Genomic DNA, 20000 nt, shown 5'->3' with positions numbered 1-20000 from the left:
AAACAATAATCAATTACATTTTCAAAGTAACCTTCCCAAAACTGAATGTATGTGATATTCAACACATTCTTCCTGTTATGTGACTGGAATTGTTTTGAATTGCCATGAATTGAATTCCACTTCCTGTCATTCCAATTCCAATTCCAATTCAACTTCCGGTGGGATGGGGCCAGTTCAATTAAAATTCCAATTCATAAATTGAATGGAGGCCGATTCTAAAATTCGGAATTGTGCACAAGCCTGACACACACACACACCCACACACACACACACACACACACACACACACGTAGGCTTAGGTCTTCTCATTGAGGATCACTCATAGATCACAGTTATAGACTTTGTTGGCGACTATCTGTCATTCAAAATCATAAAAATATACAAATAAAAAAATAAAATGATCACACATAAAATAATAATGTAAGGAAATATGTCAAGATAAGCTGAAACCACGGAAACCGAAACCAGCTTCAATAGACATCATGAGACGGCGGGGAAAACCCATGGGAAAACCACCAGCAGTGATCGCGAGAATCGTTTCCTCTTTCCGCCACACTATGATTCCGTGTGTGTGAGTGGTGTCGATGCTCACTGCTTCCCTCCGCCGTGTATTCAGAGAGGGGCCACACGAGGCTGGAAAACGAGGAGGGGATCCGTGGACTACCGAGGAGGTAAGGACACTCACGAGAGGACGGAGACGCGCGCTGGAAGGTCTTTGCCCCAACAGCTTCCCTTCGAGTTATCACTTCCGCAAACCGGTTTGCTGGAGATCACATGACTCAGATCATATGACCTACGGGAAGCACGAACACGTCGCAGTTGCACAACAGAGGGCTGCTCGAGCACAGGTCAAAGCGACCCTCCGAACCGAACCGCACCGCACCGCCGCGTGGGTGTCAAGGGCGTCAAGGACTGAGTTAGTCAGAGTTTTAGAAGCAAATTGCGCGCAGGACGCGTGAGTCGATCTCTGTGTTTTCCGGTGTCTTTGTCCTCTCGGCCACACACACACACACACGCGCGCAATGAAGGGAAATGTAGGGTTGCTGTTGTGTGCGCTCGCGTTGTTCGTAGCAGGCGCCAGAGGCGACACACCCGCGAACTGCTCCTACGAAGACCTGTTGGGCACATGGGTGTTTCAGGTGTCGGAGGGCGGCAAAGATCGGAGTGTGAACTGCTCTGCGGAGACGGGTGAGTCTCTCTCTCTCTCTCTCTCTCTCTCTCTCTCTCTCTCTCTCTCTCTCTCTCTCTCTCTCTCTCTCTCCGTGTGTGTGTGTGTGTGTGTGTGTGTGTGTGTGTGTGTGTGTGTGTGTGTGTGTGTGTGTGTGTGTGTGTGTGTGTGTGTGTGTGTGTTAACACACGGAAACAGTTCTGTGAGCTTTACCTGAGAATAGAAGAACAGTTGTTTGGTTCAGTGAAGTGTGTGTGTGTGTGTGAGAGTAGGCTTAACACACGGAAACAGTTCTGTGAGCTTTACCTGAGAATAGAAGAACAGTTGTTTGGTTCAGTGAAATGTGTGTGTGTGTGTGTGTGTGTGTGTGTGTGTGTAGGCCCTGCGGTGAAGACGGTGACTGTGCATCTGGAGAAGTTGTCTGTGGCTGCAGATGACCTGGGCAACTCCGGCTTCTTCACCATCATCTACAACCAGGGCTTTGAGGTGGTGCTCAATGACTACAAGTGGTTCGGCTTCTTTAAGGTAAGTGTATGTGTGTGTGTGTGTGTGTGTGTGTGTGTGTGTGTGTGTGTGTGTGTCCAGCCTCTGTCTTCTTGAGTCTGGTGCTTAAGTGGTGCTGATCTGCCTGTAGGAGTGTATGTGTGTGTGTGTGTGTGTGTGTGTGTGTAGTTGTATAGGTACAGGCAACTGTGTGTGTGTGTAGTTGTATAGGTACAGGCAACTGTTTTAAAAGTCTAATATGAACACCACTGTTTGAAACGGTCCCAAAATGCCTGTGTGTGTGTCTGTGCGTGCGTGTGTGTGTGTGTGTGTGTGTGTGTGTGTGTGTGTGTCCACAGTATGGTGAGCACGGCTCGGAGGTGGTCAGCTATTGTGACCAGACGCTGCCTGGTTGGGTGCACGACGTGCTGGGGAACAACTGGGCCTGTTTCACCGGCAAGAAGCTCACCGCCGTGCCTCCCCACCGCCACCGCAACCCCCCCACCCCCGCCCACCGGTCAGTGTGTGCGCGTGTGTGTGTGTTACATTATGTTGGAGTGGAAGAGTTAAAGGGATATTCCGCCATTTTTGGAAATACGCTCATTTTCCACCTCTCCATTTTCCAAGGCAACTTGCAAACTACTGGCACTACTACTGCTTGTTGTCTATGGGGACTATTTTCAGATGCTGTGTACGATATCACTGCGCCTATGGTACGTTTGCAAGTTACCTTGATTATTACGCCAGATGAGAGTGTAGTTCCATGTCAAATCAGCCTAGAAAAACGCCAGGTTTCATTTTCAGTTGGTCTTATTGCACTTTCTAACTTGAGAGGAGACACGTTTAAAATGGGAAAATGACCAGAAATCTTAGTCACTTTTAAACATGAAGCTAGCAGGCGAGAAGCTAATGGTCTAATCCGATTCAATGATCTATGCTAGGCTGAAGCTAAAAGTTGTATCGCCAGACTCACAGAATGGCTGGATGAACGGGAACGAGGTAAATATCGATTGTTTTGCTCGAGGGGAGGTGGAAAATGAGCGTATTTCCAAAAATGGCGGAATATCCCTTTAAATGACTGAAGATCAGTTACGCTCTCTAGTAGTAGGAGGAGTTTAAACAACATTACTTTACATTACATGCTGGGTTTTCAGACTTTTTGTGAAGATGCAGAGGGATGTTCCTACTCTAGTTTACTGTATGTATGTATATATGATGGAGAGGGATGTTCCTACTCTAGTTTACTTGTACTGTATGTATGATGGAGAGGGATGTGCCTACTCTAGTTTACTTGTACTGTATGTATATATGATGGAGAGGGATGTGCCTACTCTAGTTTACTTGTACTGTATGTATATATGATGGAGAGGGATGTGCCTACTCTAGTTTACTTGTACTGTATGTATATATGATGGAGAGGGATGTGCCTACTCTAGTTTACTTGTATGTATATATGATGGAGAGGGATGTGCCTACTCTAGTTTACTTGTACTGTATATATGTTTAAACTACTTGTATGAAAGTAGTATTGTAGTATTGCCAGAGACAGTATGTTTTATTTATTTGTTTTAAGGAGACAGTACGTTTATACAGAACCACTCCGGTACCGTGCACTGCCTGATAAGGGGCAGGTAGATTGCAGGATTGTGGAAATTATAACAGAAAAAGAATCGTTCTACCGCACACTGACTATTTACTCACATTTTATTCAGCGCGAACAACGCGTTTCGCCAAATGTGTTTTTATACAGCTTCATAAAATAGTCTAAACGACGTCATGGCACACAGGAATCCACCTTCCATTGTTCTAAATGTTTATCCGGCCTGCTCACGAGTGACTCAGTTGGTCAGTTTCACTTCTGCAAACGTGCACATTAACTGGACACTCACTAGACTCGGCTATACCTCTAGCCTATACCTTTTACCTCTAGCCTATACCTTTTACTCTAGCCTATACCTTTTACTCTAGCCTACACCTTTTACTCTAGCCTATACCTTTTACTCTAGCCTATACCTTTTACCTCTAGCCTATACCTTTTACCTCTAGCCTATACCTTTTACCTTTAGCCTATACCTTTTAGCTCTAGCTAGCCTACACCTTTTACCTTTAGCCTACATTTAACGACACCAAATTAAGAATGAATTAAATATCAAGTAAGTGTTTTCAAGATTGTATGACAAGATATGCATGTGTTTCACATACCCCTGATCTAATGTGTGTGTGTGTGTGTGTGTGTGTGTGTGTGTGTGTGTGTGTGTGTGTGTGTGTGTGTGTGTGTGTGTGTGTGTGTGTGTGTGTGTGTGTGTGTGTGTGTGTGTGTGTGTGTGTGTGTGTGTGTGTGTGTGTGTGTGTGTGTGTGTGTGTGTGTGCAGGTTGCTGCAGCAGACCTACAAGGCTAGTGATGAGTTTGTGGAGGCCATCAACGCGGCCCAGAGCTCCTGGAGGGCCACGAGCTACTCACACACACAACTACACACACTCCAGCAGATGATCTACAGAGCAGGAGGACCTCGCTCACACATCCCACAGTAATACACACACACACACACACACACACACACACACACAACTACACACACTCCAGCAGATGATCTACAGAGCAGGAGGACCTCGCTCACACATCCCACAGTAATACACACACACACACACACACACACACACACACACAACTACACACACTCCAGCAGCTGATCTACAGAGCAGGAGGACCTCGCTCACACATCCCACAGTAATACACACACACACACACACACACACACACACTCTAACACACACACACACACACACACACACACACAACTACACACACTCCAGCAGATGATCTACAGAGCAGGAGGACCTCGCTCACACATCCCACAGTAATACACACACACACACACACACACACACACACACACACACAACTACACACACTCCAGCAGCTGATCTACAGAGCAGGAGGACCTCGCTCACACATCCCACAGTAATACACACACACACACACACACACACACACATATTTTAATACCTTTATTCGTGTTCACATTTTACAATACATTTCATTGAACACAAACAATTTTAGACACCAGCATTGCAAACCCAGTAGCCTATGCCTCTGGTCTCAGTTCATGGGTACATAAAACAGCGCCTTCTCCATATGTGGCGACTGCCAATTATCACAGAAATTTAGCAGAATTTTGCTTGAGCCTTTGCTCTTGGCTTAGAGAGACCAGCAATCTGCAAACCCCTGACTACTAGTCTGTGGACATTACCTAGGCTTCCAAATATATACACCAACAGCTTACATTTGTACCCAAGCTGTACAACAATGTCTCTGAGTGGCTGATACTTTAAAAGCTTGGTAAGATAGGCATCCTCTAGACTGTCGTCAAATGCACAGCCCACTTCAAGAATGGTTACTTCTCTGCTGTCCTCATCAACAACAACAATATCTGGCTTTTTTTCAGCAACATTTAAAAACACATTATTTCCACTATTACAGAGTTTGAACATGCAAGGTGAGACACATACATTCTTGTAGATTTTTGTAAGCGGTGAAACACATGGAATTATGTGTTAGGCTATTAAGTCAACAATTCTGTCATGTCTGGCTATGTACATTCCCTTATACACATAACAGCCATTCAGGATATGAGACAGAGATTCAATAATTAGCTGCTTATCAACAGTGGGAAGAAAATGTATTAGGGTACCAAAGTGAAAGATTATGTCTTGTTGGAAGAACTTGTAGCCTGGCTTTGGCTGCAAAAGTCAGTATGTCTTCCATCAACAGCAGAGTTCTTTAGTATTGAGTGAGACGGTATGGTCTGCAGTAGGAAGGCAAGCAAGCTTTCCCTGTAATTTTAAATCAGTCCAATGTTGTTGCTGTCGCTGTTGTTGTAGCTTTACAAGGCACCTTCGTGCATGGTCAGGTGATAGATGATGTCCTGTATCCACAATAGTAGCCCTTACTGAGATTAAACGGTCAGTTATGAGGTCTTCAGAAACAATTACATTTTCTGTGTCAGGTTTAACCCAGTCCAGGGATACTCCGACCCTTACACAAAGGTCATTAAGGTCAGACCCCAAAACCAGGACAGTGCGTCTCCATCGTAGAGTTAGATTTTCTCTTGAAGCCCAGGAAGCTTGGCTCACCTTCTCTTGCCAGGGGGACTTTGCGGCGTTTCATGTCCAGAAACAGAGAGGATCTAGCAAGCTCCCTGTCATCATTGTTCAGCATTTTAATGAGGTGTGACAGTCTTGTTGCATTATATATCCATTCCACGTTTGGAACACCAAAACCCCCATCCTGTTTGGACTGGAAAATGATGTCTCTAGTAGTATGAGTGTTCAGTCCGAACCACTTTCTCACTAGGGAGACCGTTTTGTTATTCAGCTGACTCGGTGTCTTGCTCATAAGATGGATGTTGGGGAAGAGATGTTGTATTCTAGACAGGGCAACCTGTCTAATAGCCTCCAGCTTTATGAGCAGAAGAATTGGTGAAGCATCAATTAATCAGTTGATCAATCAATTAATCAATTAATTACACACACACACACACACACACACACACTCCACTCCATACAAACATTTAAAAACTCATGGGGGCCATGGAAGGGTTTCTATACTGAGGTGTGTGTGTGTGTGTGTGTGTGTGTGTGTAGACGTGTTCGCCCTGCCCCTGTTTCCATGGAGACGGCAAAGCTGAGCGCTGGGCTTCCTGAGCGCTGGGACTGGAGAAATGTGGGAGGAGCCAATTACGTCAGTCCCGTGCGTAACCAAGGTAACACAAACACACATTGTTTCCAGCGCAGTCGGATTTCTAGAAATCTGGCAAAATGTATTTATTCCTCACCGACAAACACACATAAACAAACATTGTGTCTCCGTCTACCAAATCTCCCCCTAAGAACATTACGTGCAGTGGTGTAGTGGTTAAGTTGAGTTGAGTTGTGGGTTCAATACCCGGTTTGTGGGCATAAGGGCCCTTCCTCCTCGGCCTTCGTTCCGCACCTCCTCTGCTAGCAGTTAGACAAATGAGAGCTCGATGGCGTCGAATTTTGAACGATTTCCCGGCAGAAAGACTGAGGTGAGAGGAAGCATGCAAACAACGTTATCACCTGCAGCCATACACAGAATTCAGACCATTAACCATTTATCCAACGTAACGTAGTCGTACAACATGGCCGCAATAAACGCGTTGATAACATAATGACCTGCAGCCACACAGGATTTGGACATGCCACAGTTAACACGTTGACCCCTTTATAACGGGACAGATGCACTTCCTCCTCCTGTCCACCAACTACTCTCAGCACGCCACGACCTGCTGCCCCCTGCTGGCCAGGTCACGAATTACACATAGAAACTGGAAGCAGTGTTGCTCATGCTAATGCTCATGCTAATGCCCATGCTAATGCCCATGCTAATGCTCATGCTAATTCTCATGCTCATGCCCATGCTCATGCTAATGCTCATGCTCATGCTAATGCCCATGCTAATGCCCATGCTAATGCCCATGCTAATGCTCATGCTAATGCCCATGCTAATGCTCATGCTAATGCCCATGCTAATGCTCATGCTAATGCTCATGCTAATGCTTTGCCTTCAGCTATCAGCTAGTTCAAAAGCGTCAGTACTTCATGAAGATATACAGGAGTCTGGCCAAGTTGATGTTGCCTATAAACAACAATTCATCTTTATAGAAACAACAAGGTCACTAAGACATAATATATTTCATACCTGTGTAGCTGCATGTAGCCTAGCTGCCTGGGTAGGCGTACAATGAAATGCAATGTCCGGAAATGCTAGCGGTTTGCTACCTGAAAAGTTTGAGGGTTTATAGGAAAACGCCAACTTTTAGGGACTTATAAGCTCATTCACGGTGTTCCTCAGAGTTAGATAAGTCAATGCGTACCCTTCGTATATCTGTGCGTGAAGTTACTCAGTCTGATGCACCCACTGCTAGCTAGGGTTGCAAAATTCCGGGAATTTTCAAAGTTGGAAACTTTCCATGGGAATTAACGGGAATATACGGGAATTAACGGGAATAGATGGGAATTAATGAGAATTAATGAGAATAAACGGGAAATTTTGTATCTGGCAAGTTAGTATATAACAGAGACCCTAATGTAGTTGGAAAAAACCCCATCTTTCAGCATAATGTTAGTTAAAGGGATAATCCGGAGTGAAATGCACTTTAGATAAATTTTTCGGACTATTGGGAGTACATACGTTGAGTTGACACCAAAATCATGTCATTCGGATGTATTTTGAGAAAGTTCGAGTTCACCGTTTTTAGCCAAAACTCGTTAGCCTGGAAGTGACCGGGGCAGGTCCTTTCGCCACTACAAAACGCTATTTTTATACCTCTTCTACTGTTCCAAACAACACTACACTTACGTGGTAGTGAGTAGAGGGTCCCTAAAGCCAAACCGAAGTATCCCCACGTCTTTATGTGGTCGGATAGAAAGTCCAGAATGAATTTAATCGAGTTAGTACCTTCCGGAAATGTCGCGGCGGCAGCTGCGCAACGCTTCAACAACACTTTACTAACATTTCCGGAAAGGTACTGACTCGATTAAATTCATTCTGGACTCTCTATCCGACCACATAAAGACGTGGGGATACTTCGGTTTGGCTTTAGGGACCCTCTACTCACTACCACGTAAGTGTAGTGTTGTTTGGAACAGTAGAAGAGGTATAAAAATAGCGTTTTGTAGTGGCGAAAGGACCTGCCCCGGTCACTTACAGGCTAACGAGTTTTGGCTAAAAACGGTGAACTCGAACTTTCTCAAAATACATCCGAATGACATGATTTTGGTGTCAACTCAACGTATGTACTCCCAATAGTCCGAAAAAATGATCTAAAGTGCATTTCACTCCGGATTATCCCTTTAAAACAACCTGCTTTAATGCAAATTCAGCTGAACTTCTACCCTGCACACAGGTCAATTACATGCACACAACAATCAACATAGGCTACTAGACATATAGGAAACCTAATTTTCCCGGTGAAAACGTCATTGCAAACGTTATCTTACTGTATGTGGGAATGACTGGTGGGAAACTGGGGGAAGTTTGCAAACAGAGTCGCCCAGTTCTTGGCGTGTCATCACTGTTGTCCTGAATTGATCACAGATACAGAGAGATTCCCCAGACTAATGTTCAGTCTGAAGAGATACAGAGAGATTCCCCAGACTAATGTTCAGTCTGAAGAGATACAGAGAGATTCCCCAGACTAATGTTCAGTCTGAAGAGATACAGAGAGATTCCCCAGACTAATGTTCAGTCTGAAGAGATACAGAGAGATTCCCCAGACTAATGTTCAGTCTGAAGAGATACAGAGAGATTCCCCAGACTAATGTTCAGTCTGAAGAGATTGAGGTTGATCTGGTCATAGCCAGACTAGCAGCGGATAGGTTGTGGAAATGTGGCCAGAAGTGTCCGACACCATTTTATTATATCACACGCTATAGAGCTTTAGAACTATAGAACATAAACACCGTAGAGCTTTAGATCTTTAGATCTATAGAACACCGTAGAGCTTTAGATCTATAGAACATAAACACCATAGAGCTAAGCTCTATAGAACACCATAGAGCTTTAGAACTGTAGAACACCGTAGAGCTTTAGATCTATAGAACATACAGTGGGTACGGGTTGAGAATGCACCTTCTCCCGCGGGACTCCCGAAGAGATCCCGCAGGCCGTCAAGCCGATTTTTTTCGAGCCTAAGGCAATGTACCCAAACAACCACCAGGTGGCAGAAAGTTTCATCCCGCATTTCAAAATGATGAAGACCGCATATCCGTCAATAGTCGACTCCTTAATCTCATTTAATCATTACAATGAAGGTGATGACTGGCGAAATTATTCAAACAACGTTTCAATGAACCATTGTTGAAATGAATGAAAATGGTTATAGAAAATCGCCTACAGCCTAACGCCGACACAGCTGATTCTTTGATTGATTCTAAGCTGTTTTGATGTAGGGGATGGGTAAACTGGCGCGCTACAAACATGCTACCAATCAAATGTAATATTAGTAGGACTAGCCTACTTAGACACTTTAGTCATAGGTAACGTTGCCATGTTAATTTGGGCTAGAAGTGCTTGCTTGTGGTGGCGCTCCTGTCCGCTGCTTCTCCCGAATTGTGTGGCAAATTTGTCAGCAATCAGCTTAAATGTCAAATCATATTTATTTCTCTTTGTCGCCATGGTATTGGGGGAAACGCGGAGAAACGAGATGGTCAGTCCTCGTATTTTTTCTTCGCGTTTCGTTATAAGAAATATATAAGTAATAGTTAGTCTTCTTCCGTATTGAACAGATAGGCTACGGGACGCTCTTTGTTCCGTATTTTAAGGAACTACTCAATGCACACACACTACAATGAAAAACACACAAAGAAATCACTAAACATATAGCCTACAACCTAATGACACTTTAATGCAGCGTTTCTCAAACTATGGGCCGCGAAACGTGGAGACTGCTGCTGGTCCGCGAGACATGGGGTGAAATTAGGTCCGGTGATCTGATAATTTGCTGCGCAATTGACCAAGCAACCGCGGACCGACAGAAAAAGAAAGCAAACGTTGCGGCGGAAATGCTTCCTAATTTGATGTGTTTAAACATAGAGACATACAATTAGGTGTGTCTGTTATTATGATAATTTTCGAGCATAACTGCTTGTCCATAGCTCAGTGACAGGTGTTAATAGCCTTGCCATAAGCACTGCTGCAGGTGCTTCTTTTATTATGCAGTTAGAGCACAAGCGCTTACTCATAGACTATAACTCAGGGACAAGTGCAAAACCACCAACTGGGATGGATCGAAGGGCAAGCAAGCACTTCCACACAACGTGAAGGCCTTTGTGTTGTCAACACTAAACAGAAAGTTTCCTACGATGGGGAGAAGTGGCCGCAAGGACTGCATCGATAAGATCAACGAATACAGTAATGTTTTACAACCCAGCTGGTATCCGCAGTTCATTCCGACATATCCCCACTCGGCGGTAGGCCTAGGCCTATTTAACTTTTTTTTTTCAAACAACGTGCCATTCCGACATGAGGTCATTAATAGGCTATTAATGTCATAACTATTAGGCTATCATTAGGCTTACTATGCATGGCTGTAGGCAGCTATGAGGCCACTGAGATCTGGACCTCATCGGTTTTGTGAAAGCCGATTGGAAATACTTAAGTTTAGAGCGAACGTTTCAACTATGTTTGCCATGGTAGACAAAAACACTCAAATAAAACAATAGCCTAAAAAATAACTGCATGCGTAATGGACACGGCTCTATATCCTAAATCATTTTCGAGGTTCGCCATTTGGTAATATGACCTATCCTTACTGACAATAATTTAGATTGAGCACAACTAAAGTTGCACGAAGGCAAAATACAGTCCTAAAAGCCTATTCTATATAGCCTGGCCAATATTGTAGATGTGCAAAAGCAGCATTTGCGTGCGTGCTTGCCGGTGAGGTGTAGCCTACAAAAATGAGCATAACATCTGATTATTAAAGTATGGCTATAGGATATAGGCTAGAGAAGAGTTGGTTTAAAATTCAAGTGTAGTAAAAAAGTTTGTGCACATCCCCGGTCAAGGTGCAGAACAAGAGTAGGCTAAATCATAAAAAAAATGGAAAAAGGTTCGCACACTTGAAATCCTTCTTTTATAGGATATAGGCTAGAGAAGAGTTGGTTTAAAATTCAAGTGTAGTAAAAAAGTTTGTGCACATCCCCGGTCAAGGTGCAGAACAAGAGTAGGCTAAATCATAAAAAAAAATGGAAAAAGGTTCGCACACTTGAAATCCTTCTTTTTTGATTTGATTTGGTCTTCTTCAGATTAAAATTCAAGTACGTGCGCTATTTAACCCCTCGAGACCGACTGCAGTCTGCTGACACAGCCAGACGACTCTCCCAACCCATTCATTCGTTTTGGCCGATATAATCCATTCATTCGTTTTGTGCGTAGGCCTATATAGATTCCTGCATGCTGCATTACCGTGACCCTTAGCCTACCTTGTGGATGATTTTTTCTCATTGGAATACAGCAGGACAGAATGCCTTTTATCTAACAAACGCAAAAGCTGAGATTGTTGGAAGGACTAGGCTACTCAACAAACTTGTTTTTCGTTTCTGGGAGATCTCGTTATCGTTTTGGATTGTCGGATTTTTATACTTATTGTTTGGACTTATGGACAATGAACTTTGAGGGGTTGTTAGTGCTTTACAAAGCTTTGTGTTAATAAGTGTCGGTCCTCTTATCCTTCAGCTCACTGCGCGATGCAGTTGCGCATAGTGGCCACGAAGTCATTAACTGTTTACGACACAATACATGATATTTGTGTTTTTCGTTTCTTAGATTTAATGCATGTTTGACATGTAAACAGGCCTTCAGTCCGTTAACTTAAGGCCTTCTTTTGCATGGGGTTGCTCGCATCCGCCCGTAACCTAGACTATTATGTGCGTAGTGGCTGCATACTCTTATAATAAGAGGCAAATTGTTACAGGACAACTTAAACTGACTTCCCCAATGCTTCCCCGCAGCACATTACATTTTAATATAGGCTAATATAGGATGAACAAAGTCTATGCTATATTAAATCCAGTAGCCTAATAATTCTATGTGCCACGTCCGATTTCGCAAGTGATGTAGTATAGGCTACGTTTAAACATCGACAAACGTCTGTGAGACTACCCATTTCATGAAGAGCAATTGTCTTGTGCGATCATTCCCCCTCCCCCACACTTGTCTAACCAGTTCACTAGACATTATAGCCTACCTGTATGCGGCATTGGACGATTGCCTCCCTCCCCCCTCTCTCTCGACAGACACTTCCTGACACTAGGGCTCGGGATCATGACATCAAAACTTCGCGGGCACAGCCACATTGGCAGCTTCAGTCCTTAGTTTACTATGGATTACTATGGATTTACTCCCGCCTTTTAGTGTGTTCCTGTTACTTAGTTTTTGCCTTCTTGGTAGTATGTTGCTGTGTAGTGGGGTGTAACAGTGCAACCCACGATCGCAAGAGGAAAAGAATAAATCGCTACTATTTCTGCTTCTTGTCTTGTGCATCTGAATGAATGGATATTACGTTCAGTGCGCTACCAAATGGCGGCGATATTCCTAGAATGCAAGGCGTGTGCCCGAGCCCTATTATGTAAATGTAAAAATGTGTGTGTGTGTGTGTGTGTGTGTGTGTGTGTGTGTGTGTGTGTGTGTGTGTGTGTGTGTGTGTGTGTGTGTGTGTGTGTGTGTGTGTGTGTGTGTGTGTGTGTGCGCTGAACCACGAATTCACATATTAACTTTTCTTTTCAGCAGACATCGCAATCATAAAAAAATCGCAAAACTTTTTAATAAAATAATGCCTCTTGTCTTAATGGGTTCCGGAGGTTCGTAGAGTAAGTTTTGAACCCCGGTCGCTGACGTATGATTAAGATGCCTCAACCATTTACGCCACAGTTCGAGTGTCAATTTCTTCGCACTTAGCCAAGAAATATAAAGGATTCAGTCAGTCGAGTTCATTTAGCCTATTCGCGGCATGCACTTGAAACGCCGATCAAAAGTTCTGACATGTTAAACTGACGTTAGTCATTAATTCACCACATGATAAAATGCTGTTATATTGACGCACAGTAGCCCACGGTAGTCTATGTCTATCTCTGAATCAACATGAACATGCATAACGAGATCCATATATTCTAAGTTGCTAGAAACTTCTTTTGCGGAGCTAGGCCTACTAGTCGATGGTTACAATGAATCACCCTCACTGCCCTATCGCATATCTGACCATCCATTGTTATAATGTTACAAAGTGCGCGATCTTCTCCAATCATGTAGCCTACGGTTATAAGTAAAGTGACATGATAGGCATGTAGGCCTATTAAAGATATTTCTGTTAAATACGTTTTATTTTCAGTTGTCAAAAGTGGTGGGGACAAAATCTGTGATAAAGTGCTGGGTAAGCTACCCAGCGTCGCCGGTTAAAATGAACATGCCTCCGTTTTAAAATAGCCTATAGGCCTACACATTTCTAAGTATTCCTAACATAAATGTAGCCTAAATGTCCATCTTGTCCATCTCTTTCGTCTTCGCCTTGACAATAATAGCCTATTCACGGAAATGCGGTCTTGTAACCGTAATGAATTAATGAATTAATCAGGTTGCCTATATCGAGTCTTTCAGGTTGAATTGAAGGCTTCTAAAACCATTTTCATTAATTTCAACAATGGTTTATTGAAACGTCGTTTGATTATAATTTCGCCAGTCATCACCTTCATTTTAATGATTAAATGAGACGGATTAAATGAGACGGATATGCGGAGCATTTCTCTCCCTCTCCATTGACCAAAACGTTGCTCTGGCATCTCTGCTGGACTGACTGAGTTATAGGCTACGTCGAGTGAGAGAGCCAGCTGTGAGGTACGCTGTAAAACATTCGAAAACTCTGAAACTGCAATCTGACATGCCGAGCGTGATGTCTCTTTTCTCCGCTTGTCACCAGCGCGGTGTCTTCGGGTTTTTCCGTGTTTTCCGGTATGAGCCGAACCTTCCTTTTATTAAGGCGGTCTTATGTTGCCCCCTTGCGGTTGCAGTTTTAAGTCCCGATGCTTCGGGAGTCCCGATGTGCGGGAAAGAAAGGAGCATTCTCAACCCGTACCATCTGTAAACACCATAGAGCTAAGCTCTACAGAACACCATAGAGCTTTAGATCTATAGAACACCGTAGAGCTTTAGATCTATAGAACACCGTAGAGCTTTAGATCTATAGAACACCATAGAGCTTTAGATCTATAGAACAACATAGAGCTTTAGATCTATAGAACACCGTAGAGCTTTAGAACTATAGAACACCATAGAGCTTTAGATCTATAGAACACCACAACACCATAAAGCTTTAGATCTATAGAACACCATAGAGCTTTAGAACACCATAGAGCTTTAGATCTATAGAACACCGTAGAGCTTTAGATCTATAGAACATCATAGAGCTTTAGATCTATAGAACACCATAGAGCTTTACAACAGAGCTTTAGAACTATAGAACACTATAGAGCTTTAGAACTGTAGAACATGAAGACCATAAAGAGTTTGATTTTTAGATATGTACAATGATAACTAGTTTATTGTGTGCGTGTGTGTGTGTGTGTGTGTGTGTAGCATCCTGTGGGAGCTGCTACTCCTTTGCCTCTATGGGGATGCTGGAGTCTCGCATTCGGATCCAGACCAACAACACTCTACAGCCCATCCTCAGCCCCCAGCAAGTAGTATCCTGTTCTCAGTACTCGCAAGGTACACACACACACACACACACATATATATATACACACACACACGCGCACACACACACACACACATACACACACACTATATACACACACACACACACACACACACACACACACACACATATATATATACACACACACACATATATATACACACACACACACACACACACACACACACACTCTGAGTCCCGCTGTCTCCCCGTCTGCAGGCTGTGATGGTGGCTTTCCGTACCTCATTGGGAAGTACGTGCAGGACTTCGGCATCGTGGAGGAGGACTGCGTTCCGTACCTCGGGGCCGACGCCCCCTGCTCCGTCCCCGACAACTGCCGCCGCCACTACGCCTCGGAGTACCACTACGTGGGCGGTTTCTACGGCAACTGCAACGAGCAGGCCATGATGCTGGAGCTGGTGAGGGATGGCCCAATGGGCGTGGCCTTTGAGGTGAGCAGTGTGTGGAATGCTGGGTAATGTAGGAGAAGTGCTCTTCATGCATTTGGTCCGTGTGGAATGCTGGGTAATGTAGGAGAAGTGCTCTTCATGCATTTGGTCCGTGTGGAATGCTGGGTAATGTAGGAGAAGTGTGTGGAATGCTGGGTAATGTAGGAGAAGTGCTCTTCAGGTATCTGGTCCGTTTGGAATGCTGGGTAATGCAGGAGAAGTGGAATGCTGGGTAATGTAGGAGAAGTGGAATGCTGGGTAATGTAGGAGAAGTGCTCTTGTGTGGAATGCTGGGTAGTGTAGGAGAAGTGCTCTTCATGAATCTGAGCTTCCAGCTCATTCTGATGGATGTGCAGGCACCCTTTCACCTATAGTGATGATGATGAAGATGATGATGATGATGATGATGATAAGCTTTATCTGTATAGCACCTTATGAAGCAGCAGATTTAGGTGTGTTGGGTTCTAAAGCAGCAGGGGAATTGATTTAGTGAGGAGGAGATGTGATGAAGCTTTTAGGTGTGTTGGGTTCTAAAGCAGCAGGGGAATTGATTTAGTGAGGAGGAGATGTGATGAAGCTTGTGGAGCTGAACTCTGCTCTGAAGCACGCCGTTTCAAAAGCTCAGCTCAGTGCTGGTGTTTCTGTTGGAAGGTTATCAGTGAAGGCAGTCAGAGTCCACTGTGGAATGCTGGGTAATGTAGTCTCATTCAGAACTTACTGTAGAATGCTAGGTAATGTGGTCTCACTTAGAATTTACTGTAGCATGCTATGGAATGCTGAGTAATGTAGTCTCACTCAGAATTTACTGTAGCATGCTGGGTAGTGTAGTCACTCAGGGAATCTATGCCGGGCAATGTAGTCTCACTTAGAATATACTGTAGCATGCTGGGTAATGTATAGTTAAGAACAAAAGTGTTCATACCCCTGGTATAAAAAAGAGAAGCTTTTTCATCTTGTTTGAACATTTGAATGAAAAATGCTGTGTCGTGTCCACAGCTATTCATACATCAATAGAAGCATCAGCGTCTTTATTTGCATTCACAGCTCTCGAAATGGTTCTGATAATGCCCAACAGGCCTCTCCAAATGGTTCTCATAATACCCATCAGGTATCTCCATGGTGATTCCATACTGCACCTGTTTAGCAGCAGTCTGGGTTGTGAGACAGTTAGTGGCTGTGACAGTCGTTTATGGACTGAGGTCTGGACTAGATTTGCTGAGAAATCTACTAGAATAGAATATATACTTTTTTGATCCCGTGAGGGAAATTCAGTGCATTTAGTGAACACACAGCACACAGTGAACACACAGTGAGGTGAATCACACACTAACCCAGGGCAGTGAGCTGCCTGCCCAACCAGCGGCGCTCGGGGAGCAGTGAGGGGTTAGGTGCCTTGCTCAAGGGCACTTCAGCCGTGGACTGGTCGGGGATCAAACCGGCAACCCTCCGGTTACAAGCTTGAAGCCCTAACCAGTAGGCCACGGCTGCCATAATGAATCTACTGTGGAGTTCTGGGTAATCTACTGTGGAGCGCTGGGTAATGTAGTCTCGCTCAGAATCTACTGTGGAGTTCTGGGTAATGTAGTCTCTTTCCCCTCTCCCCCCACAGGTGTACCCAGACTTCATCCACTATCAGGAGGGCATCTACCACCATACAGGTATGTACACACACACACACACACACACACACACACACACACACACACACACACACACACACACACACACACACACACACTCATCCAAAACACACACACACACACACACACACACACACACACACACACACTCATCCAAAACACACACACACACACACACACACACACACACACACACACACACACACACACACACACACACACACACACACACACACACACACACACACACACACACACTCATCCAAAACACACACACACACACACACACACACACACACACACACACACACACACACACACACACACACACACACACACTGCTCCTCTAAGGCTCTGGTGTTGTCCCCTGCACAGGTGTGTCTGTGGGCGGCGTCAACCCCTTCGAGCTGACCAATCACGCGGTGCTGCTGGTGGGCTATGGGCGGTGCCACATGACGGGGCAGAAGTTCTGGATCGTGAAGAACAGCTGGGGCACAGGGTGGGGCGAGGAGGGCTACTTCCGCATCCGCCGCGGCCACGACGAGTGCAGCATCGAGAGCATCGCCGTCGCCGCCAAGCCCATCTCGCCGCTGTAGACACACACACTCACACACACGCACACACGTGCACACACACGGATAAGCATACACACACATACAGGAAGACACGCAACTCACACTTGCACATACATAAACATGCACACACACACATACACTTACATACCAATGCACACACACTTCCATGCGCATACACTGCATTCACACATGTCTACATATATGCAACCAAGGCATCTTGCGTCTCTACCAGATTACTCTGATTCTGTAAAAGATTTTTCTACAATCACTTAGGCTGATACTGTGGCACACCCACGCTGATCATGATGACAAGGGAACGTACGTGTGTGTGTGTGTGTGTGTGTGTGTGTGTGAGTGAGAGAGTGTGTGTGTGAGTGTGAGAGAGTGTGAGTTGGAACTGGGAAATAATTTTACTGCCATTTGACTCCTTAAATCTCAGGAAATCAAAGGTGTGTGTGTGTGTGCGTGCACGTGCGCGTGCGTGTGTGCGTGCGTGTGTGTGTAAAGAAAAAGGGACAGATGAATGGACAAATGGGTAGACAGATGATAAGGGAATAACACACACACACAAACAAACAAACAAACAAACAAACAAACAAACAAAGGGACACACAGGGATGGAACTGCACTGATGGAATATGAGGGACACACACACACACACACACACACACACAGGGATGGAACTGCACTGATGAAATATGAGGGACACACACACACACACACACACACACACACACACACACACAGGGATGGAACTGCAATGATGGAATATGAGGGACACACACACACACACACACACACACACAGGGATGTAACTGCACTGATGGAATATGAGGGACACACACACACAGTGTGAGGGCCAGGGGGCAGGAGGTGTGTAAGGAGGTGTGTAGAGAGTGACTGATGACGGAGTGCCTCTGCTTTTAGTTGTGAATTTTTTTATGTGAGAAAATCCTTTGGGAAATACATGTCTTTGGGAAATAAAGATTTCTTTTACTTCTACTTCGTCTAGAGATTTCATTTCATTGTGCGGCCACTCCCCAACGAAGGCTCTTTTGCACACACACACACACACACACACACACACACACAATGAATAATAAAACAAACTAGAACTACATCTCAGAGGAGCTCCAAGAGTGGGCTTGATCAGGTGCAGGTCACCAAAAGGATCGTAACGCAACGCTACCTCATTTTTGAAAATCGGGTTCACGGATCTAAAGTTGTATATATATTATAATATATATATATTATCTGCATTAACGCAACATCCAATAGGCCAAAAAGCCTAAATACAGTGGTTGCTATGCTGGTTGCTAAGTAATCATGTTGGTTGCTATGGTGGTTGCTAGGTTGACATTATGGAGGTAGGTTGTGGCTTGGTTGTTGCTAGGGTAATTAAGATGGTTGCTAGGGCGTGGCTAGGGTCATTGGGATGGTTGTGAGGTGGTAGAGATTTCACAGCGCAAAGCTCTATTTTACTTCTGTGTTTCCAAAGGCAACATGATCTGTACATGGATTGGCTTTGAAAAAAAGATGTGACGGCATGAAGCTGGCGAGACATCACCAAGGCCAGTTGGAAAACTATACAGTAGGCTACATAAAAATGATCAAAGTTGTATTAGCCTGTTCACAGCAGTATACCTGCATCACTGTAACATTATACAGGAATGTTTTCAGGTTTTTTTTCTTGTTTTTTTAAAGACATTCACAGAACTCGCCTGTTTGATGTCCAGAGGCAGGTGATAAAGGATTAGGTTCTCTGCATTGTGTTGAGTTAAAAAAAGACTGGACTGCACTAGTCTGAAGCTTAGCTACCATCTCCCACTATCTCTATTGGGTCGAGCTTAGCTTAGCTTAGCTACCATCTCCCTCTATCTCTATTGGGTCGAGCTTAGCTTAGCTACCATCCTGCTCTCTCCCACTATCTCTATTGGGTCGAGCTTAGCTTAGCTACCATCCTGCTCTCTCCCACTATCTCTATTGGGTCGAGCTTAGCTTAGCTACCATCCTGCTCTCTCCCACTATCTCTATTGGGTCGAGTTTAGCTTAGCTACCATCCTGCTCTCTCCCACTATCTCTATTGGGTCGAGCTTAGCTTAGCTACCATCCTGCCCTCTCCCACTATCTCTATTGGGTCGAGCTTAGCTACCATCCTGCCCTCTCCCACTATCTCTATTGGGTCGAGCTTACAGTAGCTACCATCCTGCTCTCTCCCACTATCTCTATTGGGTCGAGTTTAACTTAGCTACCATCCTGCCCTCTCCCACTATCTCTATTGGGTCGAGCTTAGCTTACCAATTTCTTACCAGAAACCAGTTTAGACCTGACTGAAGAAACCCGCAAGAAACCAGCTAGTGCTGGTAGCTGGTTTTAGCTGGTCTTTGCTGGTTTTCTTCCAGCTATTGCTG

At 44.5% G+C, this 20000-nt stretch overlaps 1 protein-coding gene across 1 annotated transcript; it reads left to right on the top strand.

The window, feature by feature from the left end:
• The first annotated feature begins 594 nt into the window (after positions 1-594).
• Positions 595-18591, top strand: ctsc (cathepsin C). The gene is made up of 9 exons (XM_062553254.1): positions 595-1188; positions 1548-1693; positions 2011-2168; positions 4024-4179; positions 6296-6414; positions 14805-14936; positions 15145-15377; positions 16984-17032; positions 17390-18591. The coding sequence occupies exons 1-9, from the start codon at positions 1023-1025 to the stop codon at positions 17608-17610; spliced, it is 1380 nt and encodes a 459-aa protein (XP_062409238.1). The 5' UTR covers positions 595-1022; the 3' UTR covers positions 17611-18591.
• The last annotated feature ends 1409 nt before the right edge of the window (positions 18592-20000 follow it).

This window comes from Sardina pilchardus, chromosome 13 (genome assembly GCF_963854185.1).
Source record: "Sardina pilchardus chromosome 13, fSarPil1.1, whole genome shotgun sequence".
NCBI lineage: Eukaryota > Metazoa > Chordata > Actinopteri > Clupeiformes > Clupeidae > Sardina > Sardina pilchardus.
Note: the sequence above shows the minus strand (reverse complement) of the source record. Positions and strands in the feature narration are given on the sequence as shown.